Here is a 24,236-nt window from a genome sequence, read left to right on the forward strand (position 1 = left end):
GTCACTTAGTTTGGTGAGATCTTTTTGAAGCTCTCTAGTCACTTACTTACAGGCTTTATAAAGCCTTGGCCTTCCTGATAGCCCCGCCCCCAGCTAAGGCTCGTCCAATGAATAGAGGGTTCTAGATTTCAAATCCTTGTTAAGAAGCACACAGCTTCCAACTGCCGGCCACAGCACATGGTCCTTCAAACAAACAGCTCAGCACTTGAATTGACAGACACCAGCTCAGCACACAGTTTCTAGCAACCAGCAAGTAACCCCTGAACAAAAAACACACACGACAGCCAGGCACTTACCTTAAAGGTCCCGTAATCACGCCTCCTTAACCTGGAGAACTCCCTCCCAACTTCCCCTGTTTGCAAATTAGCATCTTTCCCTCTGATTTAGGTTCAGTGCTAAGATCAGCTATGACTATAGAGTGTTCCTGATACTGGAAGCAACATTGTTCAGCCAAACTATACAACCAAGATCCTGATCACATGCAGAGAGTCCATAGCAGTTTTTGCTGAAGAGAGGTTAGCCCTCAGGGTTCTGGCCAAATTTTGCTCTTATAAATACAGTCTGCCCTCCTGGATCCCCCCTGCTCTCGCAGTTGCATTGTGTTTTCAACCAATTCTTATGCCGTTGTGCAGTGTTGCTACAGGTTGCTAAACAGTTGCCCCATGCCACATGACCACCTCATTGGGAGAGGAAACATGCATTAGCTGCATCAACACAGCAGCTTAAAATCCTGAATCCTTTTCTCAGTTCATACTCAGGCAACATTCCCATTCACTTCAAGAACTCCACCTGCGCAAAGGCTTCAGGGTCTGGCTCTCAGCCTGTAGAGGGCTGTGGAAGCATTTGGATGAAAGACAGGTCATAGATAAAATTATTGCTGCTCAATGTCTATTTTCAGCTCTCCCTCTGCCTCGCAATGGCGCTCTTCGCTAGAGTCAACAGCTACCTCAACATCACTAGCTCAGTCGCACATCAGCAGGAAAACTCGACAGAGCCTGGCCTGCCACACTCCCATACCTACTACCCCCTCTGCTACTGCACCCTGATTCTGGCCATCGTCTTTGGGAACGTGCTGGTCTGCTTGGCAGTGCTAAGAGAACGCACCTTGCAAACCACAACGAATTACCTGGTGGTGAGCCTGGCTGTAGCCGACTTGCTGGTGGCCATGCTGGTGATGCCGTGGGTGGTATACCTGGAGGTGAGTACATCTTAGCTCACACTGCTGTGTTTAAATAGCATCACCACTTTGGGGCATTTACACAGAGGCCTCTCCTGAATCAGGCAGGAATATCACTGTTGAACATTCCCCATTCCTGTATTTTCACAAGCTGAGCCCAAGGTCCAGACTGGCCCCACCTTCTGGTGAGCTAGAGTAGCAAGAGGCCAGGAGAAAGAAGCTGAATACAGATTTCCTACAAAGTGTAGCAGAGAGCTAATGGGGTTTATTGCTGGGGCTGGCAATAATTTCTAAGCCCTGCTAGCACAGGCGGGTAGAGCGGGGGAGGAGATGGAAGCCTGACTTTCCATTGTCCTGGTTCCCTTGCAGGCAAACACATCAATGCTAAATGGATAGAAAATTGTACCTTTTGGCTTAGAATGGGTGTAAATGACTACATGTGGTGCAGAGCAATGGAGAATCAGACCCTAGAATTCAAGCTCCCTCATACAGAAGCGTAGAGCACAAACTATTGGGCCACTCCTGGCTCACTCACTTTTATTGATGGAAATCCATGATGGTTTGTGACATGTGGGGCTTTTTAAAGCTATTTTTGCACAAGTTCAGAGAGAACGACGTATGAGATATGTAACAATTGTAACTTATGTGCATTGATTATAGTCATTAAGACCGGCTAAACCTACAAAGGTTTTGGAGGCTGTTATTCCATTAATGTTTCCTTTAAATTGTCCGTGTCATTCTCCTAAACTGATGTGGACTGCACAATCACCATGAAGAACCTGCTCTATTCAGAGGTGATATGAATAGCAACACCGATGGTCATTTGACACATCACAGTGGATCAGAAATGGCAGAATACCATGTTGCATGCCACATCACATTTGTAATTACGTTAATAGCAAAATAAAGAAAAATCTGTATAAAACTATCCCGTTGCTAACATAAGGGATATCTAGTATTAAGGTGTGATATCTATGATCTCAAAAGGAGAAAACAGATGGAATGGAGGGGGGGGAAAAAAAGAGGGGCAAAATAAAGTGTAATAAAGAAAAAAAATGCTCAGGAGAGAGAGACCAGATGAATGGAATTTAATAGTGGAAGAGAAATGCTGTTAGAAAACTCTCCTCACTTCAGACCAGTAACAATCTGCACATACAGTATCTTGATATCCCAGGATGAAGAGTGCTCTGTAAGCATTAATGAGTTTGGCAGTCCTTGTGTTATCCACATTTTATGGATCAGGGATCTGAGGCATGTTGGAGTGTGAATTCTATCTCAATGCAGAATTATTTGTGGGAACAGCTTAAGAATGGGAAGGTGGTCCACTTTGTAGCAGCACAAAAAAAAATCTTTACACTGTTGGAACACAGAAGTAAAGTGCCTTATCCAAAGGAAGACTACCAAGAGTACTCAGGAGTCCTCCTGACTCCCAATCTATTACTTTGATCACTACACAGCACTTTTATGCATCTAGTAATATAAAAGTGAGAAACTCAAAGACAGAAGGTGGATTTTTCTGTTTGTAGATTACCCAACCTGTTGGCTTCAATCTCCCACCTGTGAGTATCATTCCTTAGTATGAGGGTGACTGTTGCATTTTGTTTAACAATGCAGTTTAGGGTCTATGTTTGCCAAGACCAGGGATAGCTGGTCTTGGCAAACATAGACCCTAAATAACTGGGGTGGCTGCCCCAGCCCCAGGCTTGGGGGGGGGGGGTCCCCATGATGGAAGCCTCAACTATCCTACTAAAAGGAGGGTCCTGGGGGATTAGAGAGCCTGTCACAGGGTGGCAGAAGGGGTCAACCCCCCATACTCATTGTGGCAGTGGGATCTGGAGCAGACTGGCAGTCTGCTCTTCTCTGCCATGCCACCCTCTCCCTGGAGATCTGTGCTCCATTTTCCCACAGCAGTGGGCAGGAGAGCACCCCTGCCCCAGGGCCCTCCACTTCCTGCTGCCATGGAGAAGCGGAGCACAGCAGGCTGGAGGGCAGAACAATGGGGCAGAGAAGGCTGCCAGGCTGCTCCTATTCTCCACTGCCATGCTTAGTGCCGAGGGGGACCCCTGCTGCCTCCCCATGCCATGCCCCATATCCCCTGGGCCAATGAAGCTCAAGGGAGGGAGCAAAGCATGGGTGGAGCAGGGGCAGGGCCTCAGGCTCTGCATCCCCTTAGGAACAGCCAAGGCACATCAGAAGCCTACTGCCATGTGTGTCACGATTTACGGTACAACCAAAGGTGACTGAAGGATTTATAATTACAAGTCATTTGTTACCCCAAAGCACTTGGTAACATTTTTTTTTTTATAAATAGGCAGCCTTCACCCAACCTGTGCCCTGATCCCTGCACAAGAAATTAACTCTGGATCCTATTGTCCTTGCCCAATGTCATTCAGCCTATAACCATCCCTTTCTGAGAAAGCTTCAGAGATGATGGTAGCAGGCCAACCATGGCAGCATTGTAAAGCCTCAAATTCTTGGAGCCCTGCCAGTCAGGTTTTTAGGCACAGAAAACATCCATTCACTGCAGTGATTGATGATTTCCTGAGGGAACTGAATAAGGTCCAGTCCCCTTTACTGATCGATTCTTCAAAAAACAAAAAAACCTCACCCTTTCATCCTATTGATAGTGAGCTGCTGTTCACATGAGTGGAACCTCCATGTAGTTTTGGAGCCACAGAGGTAGATGAAATGGTCTGACATCTCAGAATAAGAACATAACAGCCATACTGGGTCAGACTAAAGGTCCATCAAGCCCAGTATCTTTCTGCCAACAGTGGTCAATGCCAGATGCCCCAGAGGGAGTGAGCACAACAGATCATCATAATAGATCCCTCTCCTGTCATTTATTTCCAGACAAACAGAGGCTAGGGACACCATTCCTATCCATCCTGGCTAATAGCCATTGATGGACCTAACCGCCGTGAATTTATCTAGTTCTTTTTTGAACCCTGTTAAAGTCCTGGTCTTCACAACCTCCTCTGGCAAGGAGTTCCACAGGTTGACTGTGTGCTGTGTGAAGACAGACTTCCTCTTGTTTGTTTTAAACCTGCTACCTGTTAATTTCATTTGGTGAACCCTAGTTCTTACGTTATGAGAACAAGTAAATACGTTTTCCTTCTTCACTTTTTCCACATCAGTAATGATTTTATAGACCTCTATCATATCCCCCCCTTTTTTAAGCTGAAAAGTCAAAGTCTTTTTAATCTCTTTTCATGAGACCTGTTCCAAACCCCTAATCATTTTTGTTGCTCTTCTCCGAATGCCAATATATTTTTCAATGCCAATATATGTTTTTTGAGATGAGGCGACCACATCTGTATGTAGTATTCAAGGTGTGGGCATACTATGCTTTTGGGGGTGGGCAACTGTTTGTCCCTTTGATGGCCTCTCTGTCCTGGAGTCCTACAGCACAGTCTTTCATCTCTTATAGCTCTGTAAAGGCAAACATCAGAATACCAATGATACCCAGCAACTTTTCCCCAGATGCAGAAGGTAGCTATCACCAGTATCTGGTAGAGTTTGCAGTCCAGATGCAGATCAGATGGTGGAAGCCAAGTTGGAATAAGAGAGATAAGACTAATTGACAATGAAAAGCACAATAAAGTAGAAAATCAAGTCAACAATAGCTTTCAACTAAGGGTGCATGTTTGCTCCCTGGTATCAAAGCAACTCTTAAATTCGTGTTTTTATGCGGTTCATCATTGCTCCTGGACTCCTTGAGAGGGAATCAATGCCCAGATACAACTTCCCAAATCTGCAGATAGACATACTATTTGGTTCTATATAAGAATGCAACCCTATCATTCAAACTGTTTGAGACATTCACATTAATTTTTTTCCATTTATACTTTCTACCTTTTTTTGGGTCTCTCCATGGCTATCAATTCAATACCTTTCACTGCAATATTTCCAACAGTGTTGGAAAATCTAAACCTTACATTGTGTCTTGCAGATAAAGCATTGGACAGGTAGTTAAATCTGAAGCCAGTACAAGTTTTGCCATGATTTCACCTAGGGGCTCCATTCCCAAGCATGTCATTGCCTCACTATGTGATCTCAGAAGCCTGTCTTCCACTCACCCATGTGTGTCTTAGGTTCTCCATCTGTGAAATGGAGTTAATACCCACTTAATTCACAAGGGTGATTGTGAAGACTAAGTTAGTTAATTGTTATGAAATGCTTTGAGATCCTCAGATGAAAGACACTAGGAAGGTCATAAATATCCCACTAGCATATGTGAACCAGAAAGGCAAACTGGCAAATTCTAGTTTCATTAATGAAGCTAAATGGAATAGAAATAAAGAACAATCAAACATAGCAAAAAAGCAAATTAGGTCTATATTTTTTTTTCAGATGTAATAATCTGTGTCAAATTCTGGTCTCAGCTACCCCTGGATAAATATTGAGTAACTCCTCTTGACTTCAATGGAGTTACTCCACATTTACAAGTGCTGATTGGGACAAACGAGAACACATTTCAACCCATCACTTTGATCTGACAGACGCCCCTCTTCGATATGCTAGATATCTCGGTATGTAGTCAGTCTAGTCTGAATGTGTGACCCTGAGAGATTGCACTTCAGAGTCTTTTCTGCCAAGAGTCTCTTCATTTTTCACTTCCAGTGGTTCATGTTCCCAGCATTCTGTGCTAATGAGCCCAGAACTTTGGAAGCTACCACATTGGACATACAAATGCCAACTGTGTCATCTGCACCTGGCTTTGATGCAAACCCCTGACTTCTGGTGAAAGGCTTCTGAACCCTCACAGATCTTACGACAGACTTGCAATGAGTTGTGTGTTTGCATCAAACTGTGAAACCAGATAACTTTTACAACAGAATTACAAAAAGGGTTTCAATATTATCAACTTCACATATTAACAATAAAATCATTAGTTTGGTCTCAAAATATCATTACATCGGCTTACAAATTTAGATTTAAAAAAATAACTTGCAGAGTCTGTTTTCTAGTATCATAATCTGAACCATCGGGGCTTTCAGGCTTTTCTCCACAGCCATATGGGCTAGAAACTTAGGGTACATCTAGACTACATGCCTCTGTCGCCAGAGGCATGTAGGTTAGGCTACCAGGCATAGGAAAGTGAAGCGGCGATTTAAATAATCGCCGCTTCATTTAAATTTACATGGCTGCCGAGCTGAGCCGACAAACAGCTGATCAGCTGTTTGTCGGCTCAGCGCTGTAGTCTGGACACGCGGGTGTCGACATCAAAGGCATTTGTCGCCTCCTCATCCCAGGAGGTATACCTGGGTGGTCGACAAATGCCTTTGATGTCGACACCCGCGCGTCCAGACTATCGCTCTGATCAGCTGTTTGTCGGCTCAGCGTGGCAGCCATGTAAATTTAAATGAAGCAGCGATTATTTAAATCGCCGCTTCATTTTCCTATGCCTGGTAGCCTAACCTACATGCCTCTGGTGACAGAGGCATGTAGTCTAGACGTACCCCTAATGAAAACTAAGATTCTCATCTTGTGGGTCTCCAGGAGACTCATGATTAGGTAAGAATCTTCGCTTTCATGAAAAGCACCAGCTAGCACAATAGAACACTGTATTTAGCCCAGCTCTGTTTCTAACCTGTTTGCACATCTCTGCAGGCAGTGTCTCTCCACCAGTGGTACGAGTACCCTTAGGGGTGCTCAAGAGAAGTGTGTGTGTGAGGGGGGAGGGGAGATACGTCAACATAACTGAAGTTTGGAGAAAACTGAATTGTTTTAAGTTCTACAGTGCTTTATTATTTTTGTACTTTTTACACCCAAAAATGTCATCACCCACCCGGCTACAATTAAGTTATTTAAACAAATATGTTGCAATGGTAGAAAAATATTTGTGTGTCTGAAAACTGTAGGTACTGGGGGTACTTATAGTTTTGGGGTTTTTTAAAGGGGTACTTTATAAAAAAAAAGGTTGAGAGACTGCTGGAATGCTAACAGGAAACACAAAACAGCTAGTGAATAACAACAAGATTTTTCAGATATTGGGCAGTAGGACTTTGAAAGGGAGTTGAACAGATGCTAAATGTTCTAGTCACTTAAGCAGTTTTCGGTAACTAAAATCCCTAAGCAGCAGAGTGGTTTCCTTTCAGAGAATTGCCTCCTCATTTGCTTTCTAGATTTCTGCACTTTCCATACTGTCTGTTACATTGGAAGCAAAGATTAACAACAGCACCACTTACTGACTGACCTTGCGTTAGTGTTCCTGAGGAAGGGAATTGGACACCTTTGCCCATCAAGGGGTAGGAAGCCACCTTCGTAACACCATCATTCTGTGCTTCAGACCTCACGCATCACTTTCTGTGGGTTCTGGAAGTTCGGATGCAGACTGGGGATAAGAGAGAGCCCATCACTCCATACTTACTCCACAGGAAGTGGGAAGGGAAATTAATTACACTCCGATTCCTCATTAGCTTTCCTGCAGAGCCGCTCTGCTGTGCTGCATCCCCTTATGGGGATGCAGCTGTCTCTTGAGGAGTCCTTGAAGCCATGCTTATCAGGAAGCTAGGGCAGGTTGGCAGGGGGCCAGTGCAAATGTCTGCTTGATATCCAGGATCCCCTTGGATTTCAGGAAATCTGCAGAGTTTGGAAGCTGAACCCCCAGTCCTTCTGCAAAAGGAGGGCAAATCTAACCTCCTGCAATGAGAATTTGGATTCCTCCTTACTTCTCCCCACAGGCTTCCCCTCTGGAACAGGGGGTCTCAAAGTTTTTGGCTCATGGCCCACCCTGCTCAACACAAACCTTTCCACGGACCTCCAAATAGCCACCCATGATGACAAAATGGGTCTAAAGGGGGACAGGGAATGCTAGATCTGGGTGAAAGGGAAGGTATAGGAGCAGGGTGAAGGTGGGAGGGGTCTGGCCTAAGGCTCTAAGTGAGTAATCAACTAGTTGAGTCAACTACTCACATTTCCCCCCTCCCTTGCTGCCTCTATCTCAGAGGCAGTAAGGTGGGAGGGGGGGGGGGGGAAAAGAGAGAGAACAGGAGCCAGTTCCCCCAGCACTGTCTGTGGTGCCACCTCCCTCCCCACTGCTGCAGAGGCAGCAGTGCGGGGGGGGGGGCAAAAGGAGGGAGGAAGGCTGCTCCAGCAGCAGCCCCTGTTTGTGGGAGGTCCCAACTCCCTGCTGGGACCTCCTATCAACAGGGGCTGCTGCCAGCTGGGCAGGTTGCCTAGCTCAGTCCAGGCTCACACTGGGACCAAACCCTGCTGTGGCTCTGCAATGTAAAATGCAGCAAGAGCTGGGCAGCCTGCTCCCTGCTGCATTTTAAATTGCAGAGTCACAGCAGGATTTGGTCCCAGACCCAGCACAAGGAGAGACTAAGCAGGGCTGCCTGCCCACCTGGCTCCTACTACATTTTAAATGAAGAGACTAGGAGGAGCTGGGTGAGCAAATAACCTGACTCAGTCCCCGGACCAAACCCTTCTAACGTGCTGCAATTTAAAACGCGGTAGGAGCTGGGGAATGGCTGTTTCCCCAGCCGGGAGTGGCAGTGCACAGAGCCGTTTCCTTCCCTCCACAAGCCAGATCAGACCCACAAGACTTGGGGCTCCCCCTCTCCCACACAGCAGGAGGATGGCACACTCGCACCAACTTTGCAAGCTGTGGTGGGTGGCTGGAGCACCAGCACAGGCTCCCCACTGCAGGAGAGGGCCAAGGCCATTGCAAGATGGTCACAGAGCACACTTTGAGAACCACTGCTCCGGAGGATAAACTGAGACCCTGGCACTAACTGTGCCATCCTTTGCTCATCTGATTATATTTAGTTTACGGATGCCAAGCATCTTCCTGGTTTCCTCTCCTACACAGGCCACTAAGGCAGCAAAAGCTGGGGAACAAGACCTCACTCCAGCCCAATAGCTGGGAAGCAGAGGTGATTATTACAGCCATACCATGCTCCCATAGGTAACACAGTCACTTGGTTTTATTTTTTGAAAGCTCCCTCTCCCTTTTCCAGCATGGAGAAAGGCATAGGTCTTAAGAAGCATGCTGTGGGCAGCCTTACCTAATGGCCAGGACAGGCGGCTGGCTTACTGCTTGATCAGGCCTCATGGCTAAGACCCAAATGAGGAGCCCAGTTACCAAGTCCAGGGAGAAAGCCAGAAGCAAGGCCCAAGAGTCAGAACCAGAGACACAGCAGGCACCAGCACTAGAAACACAGCTGCAAGTACAGAGCTGTACTGAACAACTAGAGAGCCAGCCCTGCTCCAGGTGTTAAGAAAGTGCCTGTTGGAGTCTTCAACCAATCAGGAGGCTAGGTTCATTAGCTGCTTGGGGGAGGGAGAGAAGTGCTAGAGGCCTATGCTAGCTACAGAGACTTTGAAGTGCTAGGTTGCTGGTTCGAATGATAATTACACATGAGAAAAGCCATTCATCAGCAGTGACTAACAATTGGTTAAAATCCAATTGCTCTTCACTGACTTATTACACTTTGTAGTGGGCAGCTGTCCATCTCACAGTAGCCACTCCGTGCTGGCAGTTTCAGCACACAGTTCAGGGACTGAAGGGACAATGGAGCCTGAACAACCCTGTCAGCCCTAAAGCTGGCCCCTCTAGGGTCAACATTCATTTAATTTGTTTTTGAGTAATCTAAAAATGGTGTCAGTGTAAAAATATAACTCAATGTCCAGATCCAACACCTCCTGATCTCACCTGGACTTGGATTCTCTATCACCCGCTCAACTTCCCTCCTCCCCAGGAAAAAGCCTGGAAGAATGGATGGTCTTTGTACCATGACCTGAAAATTAACAATTTCTGGCTCCTGTGGAACAACGAAGAAAATTACTTCTGGAGTCAAATGCCCCACCTCCATCCTCTTTCCATGTCAACTGGGGGATAGCAAACCTGAGTACCTTTGCTGATCAGAGCTGTCAAGAGATCGCCCATGGTAGGAGGAAGCTGCTGCAATAACCAGCACCCCCATCCTGTTTGAGGATTTATCATTTAAACCCAACATATCCCAGAAATTAACTGGGAGCCAGTCCAGATCACAGAGCAGCAGGGACAATGTGCTCTCTAAGCCCCAATTCAAAGAGCTGGCAGCCACATTCTGCACTTCGCTGATTTGGCCAAAGGGTTTTCAGGTGTAAAGCACATTGCAATGAACCACATCTGAAAGGAAAGGTCACAACAGCCTGATCAAGTGCTCCTGGTCATTACTGCTGTCATTGCATTGAAGTGGATGAGACTCGTGCAGATCCTGAACTGTGATCCTGAGTATGCCCTTGATTTTCTGTGGATCACAGTTCAGGATCTGCTAGCAACAATTTCATTACAGGTCCAATAATGGACGGTTCTTCAAGGGCTCCACGGAGCTTAATGATCCTTAGTGCTTTACAACTTAGCCAGTGGAGGTGGCAATCTGTCTATCTTGCCTGGATTCACTGTCAGAGGTGAATCAGTGACATGAGTCTTTATTACAACTCTGGAGACAATGAATGATCCAAGGAGCTATGGCTTGTTCTTCAGTATCTAAATCTAGGAGGTGTTCACATCTGACCTTTGGTATGTTCAAAATTCCCAAAGCTCCTCTTGTAGATTCAACCTCCTGACACTAGCACGTAAAGATGACATTATTATAATCCTGTAATTGAGCCTCTGCACTGGTGCTGAGCTAGATAAAACAGGCATTTATATGCCACACTGTGTGCATAATTTGAAAAAAAATTCTCACTAAAATCTTGAAAAGTTGGGCTGAGCATACGATTTACCCATTACTGGTCACCTCCAGAACATTATTGCACATATTCAACATTATATTTTAAATGTAAAGGAAAGGAAAATAGAAAACCTCAAATTTCACCATCCTTTGAATTCTGGGAAAGTTTGGATTCAGATCTAATAACATTCAAATAGATCTAATAACATTCCGATCTAATAACATTGGCAGCTCAGGCCCTTCTTTAGAACAAGTAAAATAAGATTTCAGACAAGATCCTGGAGAAGTAACTGGATCCCAGAAGAATCTGCATGACATATGAATATGCAGAAGCCCTGGGCAACAGAGTCACTTTTCCAATTCATTGGCTCTGTAATAATTCCAGAAACCAAGCTGGGAAATATTCTTAGCCACTCATTTTTTATTTGCTTTGTCTGCGATTTTCCTTAAACAGAGGACCTATGTATTACATCAGTTGTAATTCAATTTCCAAGGCTGTCTTCATGCTAACATGTTGACGCAGGGGCAGTTTTCTCTTAATTTTCTCACCTTCATTTCCTTGCAGAACACACAGAGCAGTGGAATGGGAAATTAGGACTCCTGGGTGCTATTCTTGGTCTATTACTGTGTGATTTGGGGCAAATTGCTTAAACATTTCAGGCTTCGGTTTCCTCCTCTGTAAAAAAAGGCATAATAATGCAACAATAATGTTCCTACAGGCCTTTGATATCCTCAGATGGAAGGGTGAATAGAAGTGCAATACATTAGTAACCAGTGTGAAGCAAGGCTAATATTCTGAAATTGATGCTCAGGTGACTGGAGGAGTCTGGAATTTCAGCCGTGCCTGCTGTGACATCTTTGTCACCATGGACGTGATGATGTGCTCAGCTAGCATTTTAAACCTCTGTGCCATCAGCATTGACAGGTAGGAGCCAAGAAGATTAACATGAAATTCGGGGTAGGTCTTGGCACTGGGCCTGGAAGGGACAGCAGGCTGGATGTGCCTGCGTAATGGTTGGGTATCGATATCTTGTCTAAACACCAGACACTTACGAGAGTCCTTTCTTAAAAATCTCCAGCCACCATCATCATTAAAACTAGTATTGCTGCTACAATCACGCCTCCCATGTGCTAGATGCTGTGCAAACACAAAAGATGGCACAGTCCCCGCCGGAAAGAGCTATGAAAAGGCAGGGAAACAGAGGAAAAGAAACAGCTTGTTCAAGGAAAATGATCGGGGGTGTCATCCCAGGCCTCGATAATAGAGGGGGGAGTGAGTTAGGCATTTAACGCCCATCGACTTTCAATGGGAGCAGGCACTTACAGTGCCTTTTGCCTGTGAAAGTCTCCCCTGTAAGGTTTTCATAAACACAGCAAAAAAAGAGAAAAATTATCTTGACATGCTCTCTGGTCTTGCCATAGTTGTAATGCACCCTGAAGTGGAGCAGATGATTGGTTATATTGTGGGACTCAAGGGATTATTATTTAAAACAACTTCCAGTGAGCATCTGTGGCTGGGTGCTGGTGATAAAGATGGCCACAAAACTCAGCAGAGGCCTCGGGAGATGCAGCTTTAGGGAACTGAAGCTCCCTGGGGTTGGCGCTGGGGGTTAGAAACACATCCTGCCATTCCCCTTCTGAGATGATTCAGAGGAAACCGTGCAAAACCAGCCTCATAGGGGGCCTGGTCCGAAGTCCACTGAAGTTGGTGGGAGTCTTCTCATGGATATCATTGACAGGATCAATGAGTTGGCTCATGCTCTGAGTTTCCAGATGTGAGAGCTTCCCCAGTTCTCATGGCATCCGCAGCTGGCAGCCTCCATTCTAACATTCTGTTTCACCACTGGGGCAATATCAGCTGTTCAATCAACATTTTATCCTTGGTATGATAAATGACCATCTGCTTTCCTCTTGTTTCTGTTGTTCCTGTTCCCACCCTGCTTACTGCCATTTTAAAACTTTGTTCCCATTATTCAATCTTCTGGTTCTCTCCCCCTCTCCTATATCCACTACTTTCACTATCCTATTCCCATTCCCACACTGCCTTTGTTCCTTCCTGTCAAATCTGGGCCCTTTGTTTTGATCCTTTTCTCCTTTCCTTTCCACCTCCTTTCCCTCTCTGGAGCGGATTCCTTTTGCAGGTACACGGCTGTGGTGATGCCAGTTCAGTATCAGTGCGGCACAGGGAAGAAGTCCTGCAAGAGGGTTTCCATTATGATCGGGATGGTCTGGATGCTGGCATTTGCTGTGTCCTGCCCCCTCCTGTTTGGCTTCAATACCACAGGTAACAATTTCCAGAGCAGGATTAGATATGGGGGGTGCCCAAAGTGTGGCTCAATGGCCAAATGTGGCCTACAAAGTCTGTCAAAGGCAGCTGTTGACAGCTACAAATCCTGCATCTAAATAAGGGCAAGGATTTAATTCGCAAGGAGATCCTATATTTGAGGACATTCTGCAGTTTGGCATTGGACTTTGGGACCTGCTGCTGTTCTAGTCCACTGATCTGTGCTTGATCAGCTCACCCTAGACTTTACCCAGAGAGTGGAGGCATTCATATACCACTGTGATGAGCAGATAGATAGGCAGGCAAGACAGGCCAAGATGTAACTTGTCATGCTGACCTATATCTCTAGAGCTGTATTTGTGTGATGTAGGCCCTAGGCCAGTGTTTCTTAAACTTTTTAAGACTGAGGAACACCAAACAATAATTTTTTATGAGGAACACCAAGGATTTTTTGTTGAACAAAAAAAAAAGAGTCGAGGGAAAGTTATCGAGAAAAAAAAAAGTTGCCTGCCCCTTTAGGGGTGGCCATTTTGAAATCTGTTGTTCTCTGCAGCACAGCTCCGACTGCCTCACGGCACACTGGTGTGCCACGGAACACAGTTTAAGAAACACTGCCCTAAGCTGAATTAAATACAGGCCACTTTTGGCCCATTAGCCATACACTGGTTCACCTTGATGTGCACCAAAACATCCTAAAGTGCATAGCAGCCTAACCTCTTTCTGCTCTCTCTCTCTTTCCTCCAGGGGATCCTAGTGTCTGTTCCATATCCAACCCTGATTTTGTCATCTATTCCTCAGTGGTATCCTTCTACCTTCCCTTCGTGGTCACTCTGCTGCTTTATGTCCGGATTTATTTTGTGCTGAGGCAGAGACAGAGGAAACGAAGCCTCTCCAGGCAGGGCAGCCATAGCATCAGTGTCAAAGCCCATTACACACAGCAAGTAAGACCCACGTGAAAGCAATGTGAACTCATCAAATGTCAGGGCCTTCACTGCCTCCCCTCCCATCCCTTGCACTGACCCTGAGGACCTATTGCTTTGCACTTTCCATTGCTACATCGGAAACCTGAGTTCGGCTCTTGCTGCTCAGTCAGGGAGGGGGTAGGAGTCAAGACATTCAGTGCCAGGCCCCGAGGAAGAAAAATCCCTCCTGTTGCTCAACAGATTATGGGCTTTATGCAAAGCCTTGCCCAGTCCTCAAAGGGGAGGATGCTGTTCTTGAACTTGTACCCATATCTCCACTCTCCAAGACCATCACAGCAGAAAAGGGCACAGCACAAATCAATGTTTTTTTCAGAACGGTGACAGAATGACCCTGACGCATGCTGACTTTTTTTTCATTGTTTAAGGATACTTGAATTATCAGGGCCTCAGAGACTGTAAACTGCTATCGGGCTCCTCACCTAGCAGGCTCCAAGGGGCAAACAGCTACAGAATTCTGCTTGCTCTGCTCTGTATGTGACTCCACAAGATGACATTAACATGTGAGGTTTTCTCACAACTAGAGTTGCCAGGTGTCCGGTATTGAACCAGACAGTCTGTTATTTTCGCCTCCTGTCTGGTAAAAAATTTCAGAAAATACTGGACACCTTTTATTGTTGTTGTTCTCTGGCACTTTCTGATTTTTTCCCAGCCAGGAGGCAAAAATCCCAGGCTGTCCAGCTCAATACGGAAGCAGCCTGACAACCCTAGTGCTTACGGGGGAGCTGTTTGGCCCGGCGCAGAGAGGCAAGATGGCGGGTGGCTGCCATCAGCCTGTTAGGGCCAAAAAGCCTCACCACGTGGTTTTTAAAGGGGCCACAGTGTTTTTTTGTTTTGTTTTGTTTTTGTTTTTTTGTTGCTCAACAAACTTTTTCCTGGCATGCTTTTTTTGTTGTTGTTCTGTATGTTTTCTGAAACCACCTGGCAACCCTACTCACAACTGGAAAATATGGATGAGGAGAGGCAGGGAATACCACTAAGCATAATACGCTCCAAAGTCGGGTGATAGGGAAGTGGAAGGTTCACATCTGGGTCTCTTGTCCATCCCATTAAAGATAAAGCTGAGGCATAGCTCCACAAAGGAATATAGTCTCCTAACTTCCACTGATACTAATAGACGTTAGAAGTCTGAACACCTTTGAGGATCTAGGCCTCGGAGCAAAGTAGATATTCAGGATTCCAGGTTGTCCCACTGTGAGACAGGGTGCAAAGTTCAGCTCCAGCTCCAAGAATGGATCTGAATCTCCCCAAAGTTTGGGTAATTTGCGTCCCAGGCATTGATTCAGGCCTACTGCTTGCCACCAAAAGGGAACAAGGTGCTCCTCTGAGCCCCACCTTACATATGGTCTGGCACGGTATTGTTCACCCATAGCGCCTGACTTTTCTGTGGATTCCTCCTTTTCAGGAGCACAAAGAGAGGAAATCTTTGCACCATGACCCTCTCTCAGCCCGTCTGCAGGTAAAATCCCCAGTCCAAGCGCTCTCTCCCGAAAAGAAGCTGCTGACCCCCTCTGATCAGCAGCAGTACTGCAGCTTCTGCCACCAAGCTTCCTTCTCCGGGGTGGGGACCAATGGAAATGAGCTAAAAGAGGAGAGGAGAAGCAGCAACCAGGGCTTGGAGGTGCATCAACTCAGCAATGGCAAAACCTTGACCTCTTTGAGACTAGCGAGCCAGCAGCCCCGGACAGTACAGCTGAGAGAAAGGAAGGCCACACAGATGCTGGCTATTGTTCTTGGTGAGTGAGGGGCATTTTGTTTAACCATATCCTGGGGTGGGGTTCAGTGAGGCTGTGTGTTTGGAGAGTGCTTCCAGATCGTCACATGATAGATGCTATTGACATTCAAAATACTGGCGTGAAGTGATATAAGGGACTTTTGTAACTGCAAGCTCCAGCCAGTGTGAATTGTCGTGGCTCCACCAAATTCAGAAAGATCTCTTCTTTTGCAGAAGAAACTGGCAAGGGGCAAGGTTACTTAAAAGTTCTGGATAGTCATCCCAACTTTTGGGAGCCCATCTGGACAGTGATTCTTTTGATTATCGCTTATTTTTTACCACCATCATCCTAGGTGTGTGTCTATAAGAAAAGTCCCTTAGATTATGAGTGTGTCTCTCTCTCTCTAAATCAGACTCTACGTTTCTGTTGGTTTCTGTAGTTTAGTGAATTACATGAGCCTTAAAGAGCAGGAACCCGTCTGAGTTGGTGAACATGTGCATATAGGAAACATAATTGTGGTAGGTTTCGGGAACCTCACTTTACAAAAGGGGAAATTAAGGCATGGAGCAGTGAAGTGACTTGCCCAGTCACACATGTAGCAGAACACAGTCTGGAATAGGTATAAGTGGGGGCAACGTTTAGCCCACAGCAACAGCATGAATCCAAAGTCAATGTGTTCTCTCATCTTTCCTTTAAACCCTAGGGACATTCGTAGTCTGCTGGCTGCCATTCTTCATGACCCACATCCTGAACACCCACTGCCAGGCTTGTCACATCACCCCAGAGCTCTATAGTGCCACCACATGGCTTGGTTATGTAAACAGCGCTCTCAACCCCATCATCTACACAACTTTTAACACCGAGTTCCGCAAAGCTTTCCTCAAGATCTTGTGTTGCTGACAGGGACGGTCCATGGAAGAACAAAGGCTTGATTTAATAATAAACCCAGAAGGGTGAGGCAGGCGGGAATCTACTGAGATTTGTCCCATCGTGAGAGGCCGTATGATTAAACACTTTCAGCCATCAGCGGGAGGAGAATTCAGGGCCTTCTATCACACAAGTCTCAAATACTTCAGCTAAAGAAGAATTGCCATTGATCGTTATCCTATCAGGGTTTCTATCCCCTGCAAGCTGTAGCCACTAGAAAGCAGCCTGACCCCACATCCTCTAGCAGGTCAGGAGCTGTGTTCTCTGGAATGAAGAGCACCTACCCTAACTAGTGCAAAACAAATGGGAGTGGGAGAAGGTTGGCTGGGCTTCATTCGCTGAATCACAAAGCTCTCACGTGGATTCCCTTAACTGCTTAAGGTTTCCTCAAAAGCATAACTAAAGTTTCTGGGGAGGTAGAGAGCCAAAGAAGCAACTTCATCAGCACCCACCTCAGTGGCTCTCCAATTCGAATACAAGCACATGCTGGAACATTAATCACAACAGTGTGTCCTCATTATGGCTACATCTACACTGCGGGCTTCTTGCGCAAGAACTGTTTTACACAAGAGTTCTTGTGCAAAAGGTCTTCCACAAGAGCGCGTCCACACTGCCATGTGCTGTTGTGGAAGAGATGTGCTTTTGTGCAAGAGCGTCCATGGCAGTGTGGACACGCTCTTGCGCAAGAAAGCTGATGGCCATTTTAGCCATAGGGCTTTCTTGCGCAAGAAATCATGTTGCCTGTCTACACTGCCTTCTTGTGGAAGAGCTCTTGAGCAAGAGGGCTTATTCCTTGTGGGGAGAGGAATAACTCTTTGGGAAGAAGCCCTATTTTCCGACACTGGACTGTAAATTTACTTGCGCAAGAACGCGCGTGCAGTGTAGACACCGGACAAGTTTTTGCTCAAGAACAGCCATTCTTGCACAAAAAGCCTGCAGTGTAGATGTAGCCTAAGAGTCCTCAGGCATCTCTAGTCTTTAGGACTATAGAAGATACATGGGAGACTTGGAGTCTTTCTGCACCAGTGAGGGGCAACCTAGGCTAGCGAGTGGGCCACGAGTGCTGCTTGCACCATGGCAGCGTTTTGACTGGGTGCAGAGGGAGCACACAGCTCTCACAATGTTGCATGCAATCAGCATGCACCTTACTTCACATGCCCTTGCTTTAAGTGCAAGCACATTAATGGTGACAGGAAAAAAAACGATGCGTACGAAAACCAGCAGAATACAGCAGCCCTGCACATAGGTAACAGTAAACAAAATGTCTCTTGAGCCATACAGAGCCCCAATGGGCCACATGCACTCCTCGGGCCACAGGTTGCCCACCACTAGTCTACAGTGTGATGGGCAGTCTGATTCCAGCATGTGTAAACATACTCAAGTTAGCTGTCATCTAGGGCTTATCCACACACACATTTCATTTGCAGCAAGATGGGGTGTGACCCTGTCCCAGACAAGCCTACCATGAGTTAAGTTTTCCATGCACTGTTAATGCACATCAGCAGGTTAGTCCAGTGATACTCAACCTTTTTAATTTGCGACCCCCAGGGCCAGGAAAATTTTGGTTGAGCAAAAAAAATAAAACCCGCCAGCTGAAACATTTTTGTTGAGGTCCCTTTAATTTGAAGTGTTGGTCCGCTCCCCTGCCACTCTCCCCGCTGCACTATGTCAGACACCAAGCCAAGAAAACAAAATGGCAGCTGGCCTAGTGCCGCAACCCCCCCGCCACATGTTGTGCACCGCTGAGTTAGTCCCTGGCAGACCAGTGAGAGTAGATCCACAGCCCAGCTTGCCACAAACGTGCGTAGATGAGCCCCTAGCTAACATATGTACCAATAGCAGTGCCATTGTGATAGCATAAACTTAAGTGTGCGCTGGTTGCCCAAGTAAGTAGCCAGGGCCTGGGTGGGCTTGTACAGCCTACACTGAACTGCTGCCACTGTGGCTAACATGCATACTAGCTAGATTAAAGCTTGTTTGGGTCTGTCCGTATGTGCTGCACTGACACCTCAGACTGTAGTGTAGGCATACCTTTAGCTTCCGTGCATATGCTTTGAGAACTGACTCATCCTTTCATTGCTGCGTTCTCTCACTGTGGAAAGTGCATTGCTACCTGCAAGTGTGTTTGTACTAAGTCTTGATGAGCTGCTAGGAATGTGCCCACCAGAGTGTATGAGAGCAAGAGAGAAAGTGCTACCTGCAAATCTACTGATGAGACAGAGGGTACGGCTATACTATAAGCCTCTTTCGAAAGAGAGCATCTAGACAGCAATCACTTCTTTCGAAAAAGCAAGTCGCCAGGCAGTCTGGATGCTCTCTTTCGAAAAAGCCCTGTTTGCATTCAATGGAGCCTTTTTTTGAAAGAGCGCTTTTGAAAAAAGGCCTTGTTCCTCATAAAATGAGGTTTTCTGCAGTCGAAAAAACTGCGGCATTCTTTCGATTTAATTTAGAAAGAACGCAACAGCAGTCTAGATGCAGGTGACTTTTTTTTTTTTTTAAAAAAAGGCTACTTTCTTTGAAAAAACCCTATAGTCTAGACACACCCTAAGTCAGCTAGTAAGTAATTCACAGAGGACCCAGTGTTTTCCTGTTGTCTCACTGTTTTCCTGTTATCGAGGCATTGTCCTCTACAATTAGTTCAGTTTTTGTAGTTAAAACAGACCACACAATCCAAGCACTCAGAAATTACAGAGGAGTGTAGTAGGAAAACCTACAAAAGAGGATAAAATGAGCCATTAAATCAGCTCAGGGCCAGATCCTCTGCTGGTGTAAATCAGCATAGCTCCGCTGAAGTCACTAGCACTCAGCCCGTCTACATTATCTTAGGATCTGATAGAAAGACCTGAGTGTAGATTTCAAAGCTTAGGTTGTCCTTTCACTCTTAGCAGTGCTGTCATTCACTTCACATAGCCTCTTTGCTGCTGGTACCTTTTTTGTTGTTAAACATAAATTGTGCCTAAAATTAAATAATTGTAGAATCAGTTGTGATACCAATATAGTATAGCTTGCATACACAGAGTCTATGGTGATGACACTTCATGCAGGTGGAATAGTTGTGCCCTTAGTGAAATTTGTATTAATTAATTAGATTGCATCAGTAGAAATGCACTAGGTTGCCATATGTATAATGCTGCCTTTCTGCCTAACCCAAGGACAAGCAATAAATTGGCAATTAATGAGCTACAATATATGCTATCATCTCTCAGGGCCATTTAACAAGTGGTATTAGTTGGGATTCCACTGTAATGTGAGTGACAGCCACATATTTCTATCTTCTGCCATGAATGGTCTTCTTGCTGCTACATGGGAACCAATAGATAGAAAGAGATACAGATGCAGCGAGATGACCATCACTGAATGATTTAACCCACTAGCCCCTGACCACTTTGACTGACTGAGTTGCTGACTACTGTCCCTTTACACTTCCTTCCCTGGTTGGTGGATATTCATCATCCCTTGTCATTCCTGAATGCAACGGTTGCTCTGCTGTATTATATAGGTTGATCACATCAGTCCTGTGTAGTATGGGTCTCATCTCAAGAGCTTATCTCCATTCACAAGAAGCCCTTCCCTGGCTGATCTCAACATATTTCCTTCAGAGTCACTCATAGGTACAATATTAAGTCTGAGTCATCAGTGGAACCAATTCAGTTTCTTTTCTTGCTCCTGAGATCAGACTCCAGTGTGTTGTCACTGTCATTTGAAGCTGTCCATCTAGTTCTAGTTTCACTTGTCATTTGAAGCTGTCCATCTAGTTCTGCCCTTGCCTAACAACTGCTTTGGGAAGTGTTTCCCTTCTCTTTAGCATAAAGGATAAATATTCCCCTTAGCTTTTGGACTAGATAGCTGAGATCTATTAATGTCCTTTTGGATGCAAGAAATTGGCACCATTGGGTCTGTTTGTTTCAGAAGGTGCCTTGGAAACAGCATTAATCAAATAAAACAATGCAAAGCAAGTTTGCAGTCTGAGATTGTGGCTTGGTATGATATTGGCACTTCTATAACACCCTTCATCTGCAGTTCCCAAAGGGCTTTACAAACATGAAAACGATGGTTGGCCACCCAAAACCCCTGTGAGATTGGCACCTCCTCCCCCTCTCTTTTTACAATATGCGAATATGAGGCACACAGAAGATTTGTCTAGTGGCCTATAAATAGCTGGAAATCAGTCTGTGCTGCAAACACTGGTAAGATCACATCGTAATATTTGTACTTTGAAAAACATGGCAGACACGTTTCTGCTATGTGCTAAAACAAGCCCGTGGCGTCATTCTTTCACAGGGCTAGTCGTTCGTTCAGAGCAGCAGCAATTGTCATAGAGTATTTTCAGTAAGTGGAACATTCAGGGTAGGGGAATTTAGCTTGTCTTGATGCTAGTGCTCTGAGCCAAGAAGCTCACTGTCCCCTGTGAAAACCTCTGTTTATTACTTGCATTATGGCAGAGCGTAGCAGCACCAACCTCAGTTGCTCTGTGTTTATACAGTGCTTAGTGCTATGGGGTCCTAGTCCATGACAGGGTCTCCTATACAGGTTGGACCTCCATGGATCGGCACCATCGGGAACTGATTGATCCTGGACGAGGGAGTTTGCCAGACCAGGGGAGGGTCAGGGCTCCCCTCCTGGCCACCAACCCTGCCCCTGGCAGATGCCAAGGTAGCTGGGCTCTGCTCTTGGCTTCAGCAGCTGCTGAGCTGCACGCCACTGTGAGTCCCCAGCAGCTTCTGGCTAGGTTTCACTACCAGCCCCTGGAGCTGCCAGCCACTGGCCCCTCTGCAACCATACCCTCAGCTGGCAGCAGTCTGGGCTCGCTGGGCCAGCAATATTTGTGGTCCAGCCAGACCACAGAATCCCAGACCAGAGAGGTTAACCTGTACTGTGACATAAATAATCTGCAGAAAGTGAGAACAAAGTCTCTCAAATGGTACCTTGTTGATTCAAGACTGAACTGTTCTCTAACCTCTAAAACCATTTCAGAATTGAGAGAGCCATTTAGAGGGCAGTGATAAAGGTCTAAGCTGTAAGCTCAAATTTCTTGGGAATCACCAGAGATCTGAAAGACCCGCTGTGTGCAGTGACTAGCTTTCCACTGATACACTATATAGTATGAATGTATATCCCTATTTGTTAATAAGCTAGGAGATATCAGATCTTAAAACAGTCACTGATCTTGCAAATACAAACTGCTTACCAAACAAGTAAAGATTTTTTCAGCATTCCAATCATCCTGGGCCAGTGTGTCACACAGGCAGAGTTTGGCTCCAGTTAATGCTTCGCATCTCTAGTTAGTGCCTTTCCCGCAGAGTATTTCAGACAGCTCATTTTACAAGCAAACATCCTTTTGACCAGCTCTGCCAGCATGCACCATTGGGTGAGTCACTTCACTGTTCTGCAACCTTGTTTCACCACAGGGATGGTAATGCTACTGTCCCTCCAAGGAATGCTGGGAAACGATCTCCAAGGTCTCAGCACATCAGTGGTCACACTGGGGTGAGAATTCAGGAGTTCTGCTTCATGATCCCTTGCTCTGACTAGTGGACTGTACTCCTTCCCTTGTTTCTTAATTGAGATACTTTCTCTTAACTTCCAGTTCCTATTATGTTTGCCCTTGCTGCGTATTTGGTTTGTTTTTTTCTTATAAAACAACAGGAGGGGAGAGATGAGCATTAACTTTGTGTTCTGTGCTCAGGGACACCTGATGGCCTGAGTTGTCTCATTTTGTAGGTTGGCTATTTTATTGATTTTCATTAAGATCTGGATAATCACATTAGGGGAGATAGACTAAATAAATGTACTCCTGGAGGTCAGGACAGAAAGGGATCAGCCTCGCAGGTGCTGTCATGTGGCTCCCTGCTAGGGAATGAAAAAGAACCCTGTGTTGCCATTGTGACCTGACAATTAGTAGGGGACAGGGAAGGTTTATGCAGCGGGTACCTGGGTTTTAACAGTAATAGTTCTTTCCCCTTCACTCCTTACCTGCCAGGCAGCAAAAGTGCCTTAACCAGGCTGGGTACTATGCTATAAACAGGCCACCAGCAGCACTGAGCACCAGCATGTGGCTCTTTCACGGCTGTTGAGAGATGCCAATCTATTTAAGAACTGGGATGGTGGGTGGAGTCCACCAAATCAGGGAAAGGCCTGCCCCCCATCTGGTTTCTGTTGTGGCAGGAAACATTCCATACGCCATTTTGACAGTCCTGGAGATTGACATCCTCTCTCCATCTACCTGTGCTGCATAAATCAGATGTAAGCATGGTGTGTCTCACCCGACTTGGAAAGACAGCCTCGAAGGATGAGGGAAGTTCAGTCTTGATGGTTCCATTCAATCTTTGGCCTCTGCCACCAAAAGAACCCATTAGCGGCAACAGTCTTTGCTGTGGACATTGTCTGCTGATCAGACATAAAAAGAGCCTGTAACCCATACTCACTTGAGGGTTACGTTTGCAAGAAGCAACCACAACATCTGGGCTGTTGTGTTCTCTTTAGGTGAAAGAGAAGAAGGTAAAAACAAGCTTTAGGAAGGGGAAGCTGCCTTCAGCCAGGGTATAGAAATAGAGTGGCAGACATGTTTCTTCAACAACTTTTGACCCTGCCATTTTGTTGCTGAATCTGTCTGACCGATTGGCTCAATTACATCATTGGTTGAAGAGATTATGTACCTCCTTGTATTTACCAAACCGTGTTCCATCCAGACTTAAAATGAAACAACCTACTGGAATATGGAGCAGAAAAAGACACAAAACAAAGATACCATATGAGGCAGTTAATTCTCTCCAAAAATCCTTATAGTTTTGATCAGCGGATCTAGCAGCTAGAATGTGGTATAAGACTCAGTGTGCACTAAGCTCCTTCACGCAATTGCAACTTGACAATCTTTACATACAGCTCCAAAAGACAACACAACCTACCAGGGACAGGCTCAGGGAAGAATAGTTGCCATCTTGCCAAGTGGAACTCACTTTTTGCTTGCAATTTAGTTGGGAGGGATCTTTTGATTGTTTCCCATCTGATCTGCTGGCTTAATACCAAAATAAAATGCAGCTCTTCTAGTTTTTGCTTCTCTGTAACTAAACAGATAAGGAGAGGAAATTGGCTTATAGCAAGGAGGATATTTTGGGCCCCAAATGAAACTAGATATTTAGTTGAAAGCAGATCTGAGATGTTGGTCTATTACCAAGAAAAGAGCTGCTTACTCTTGTCACTGAACATCCTTGACTAACACCATTATCTATGGTCTGGGTTTTCACAGAAGCGTCTGAAACTGGCCATTGTTACTGGATGAAAGCTAGGCTACTGTCTGTTCATAACAAATAAAAACATCTAAGCACAGGTATTGGGGAGTGGCGTGGAGGCGCTGTCAACAGAAGCTGCTCCCAGAGACATTCTGCTCAGGGAATTTTCTGGCAGGCAGAATATCTTTGGTAGGTGTGGGTGGTGCAGTTCTTACACTTTTTTGGGGATGTTGCATGCACGTGCCTTTTCAAGTAA

At 45.7% G+C, this 24,236-nt stretch overlaps 1 protein-coding gene across 1 annotated transcript; it reads left to right on the forward strand.

Moving 5' to 3' along the window:
• Positions 1–916: 916 nt before the first annotated feature.
• Positions 917–17,326, forward strand: DRD3 (dopamine receptor D3). The gene is made up of 6 exons (XM_006112237.5): positions 917–1,198; positions 11,658–11,770; positions 12,987–13,129; positions 13,874–14,070; positions 15,515–15,845; positions 16,528–17,326. The coding sequence occupies exons 1-6, from the start codon at positions 917–919 to the stop codon at positions 16,722–16,724; spliced, it is 1,263 nt and encodes a 420-aa protein (XP_006112299.4). The 3' UTR covers positions 16,725–17,326.
• Positions 17,327–24,236: the final 6,910 nt, after the last annotated feature.

The sequence above is a fragment of the Pelodiscus sinensis genome, chromosome 1, assembly GCF_052426305.1.
Source record: "Pelodiscus sinensis isolate ZL-2025 chromosome 1, ASM5242630v1, whole genome shotgun sequence".
Taxonomy (NCBI): domain Eukaryota; kingdom Metazoa; phylum Chordata; order Testudines; family Trionychidae; genus Pelodiscus; species Pelodiscus sinensis.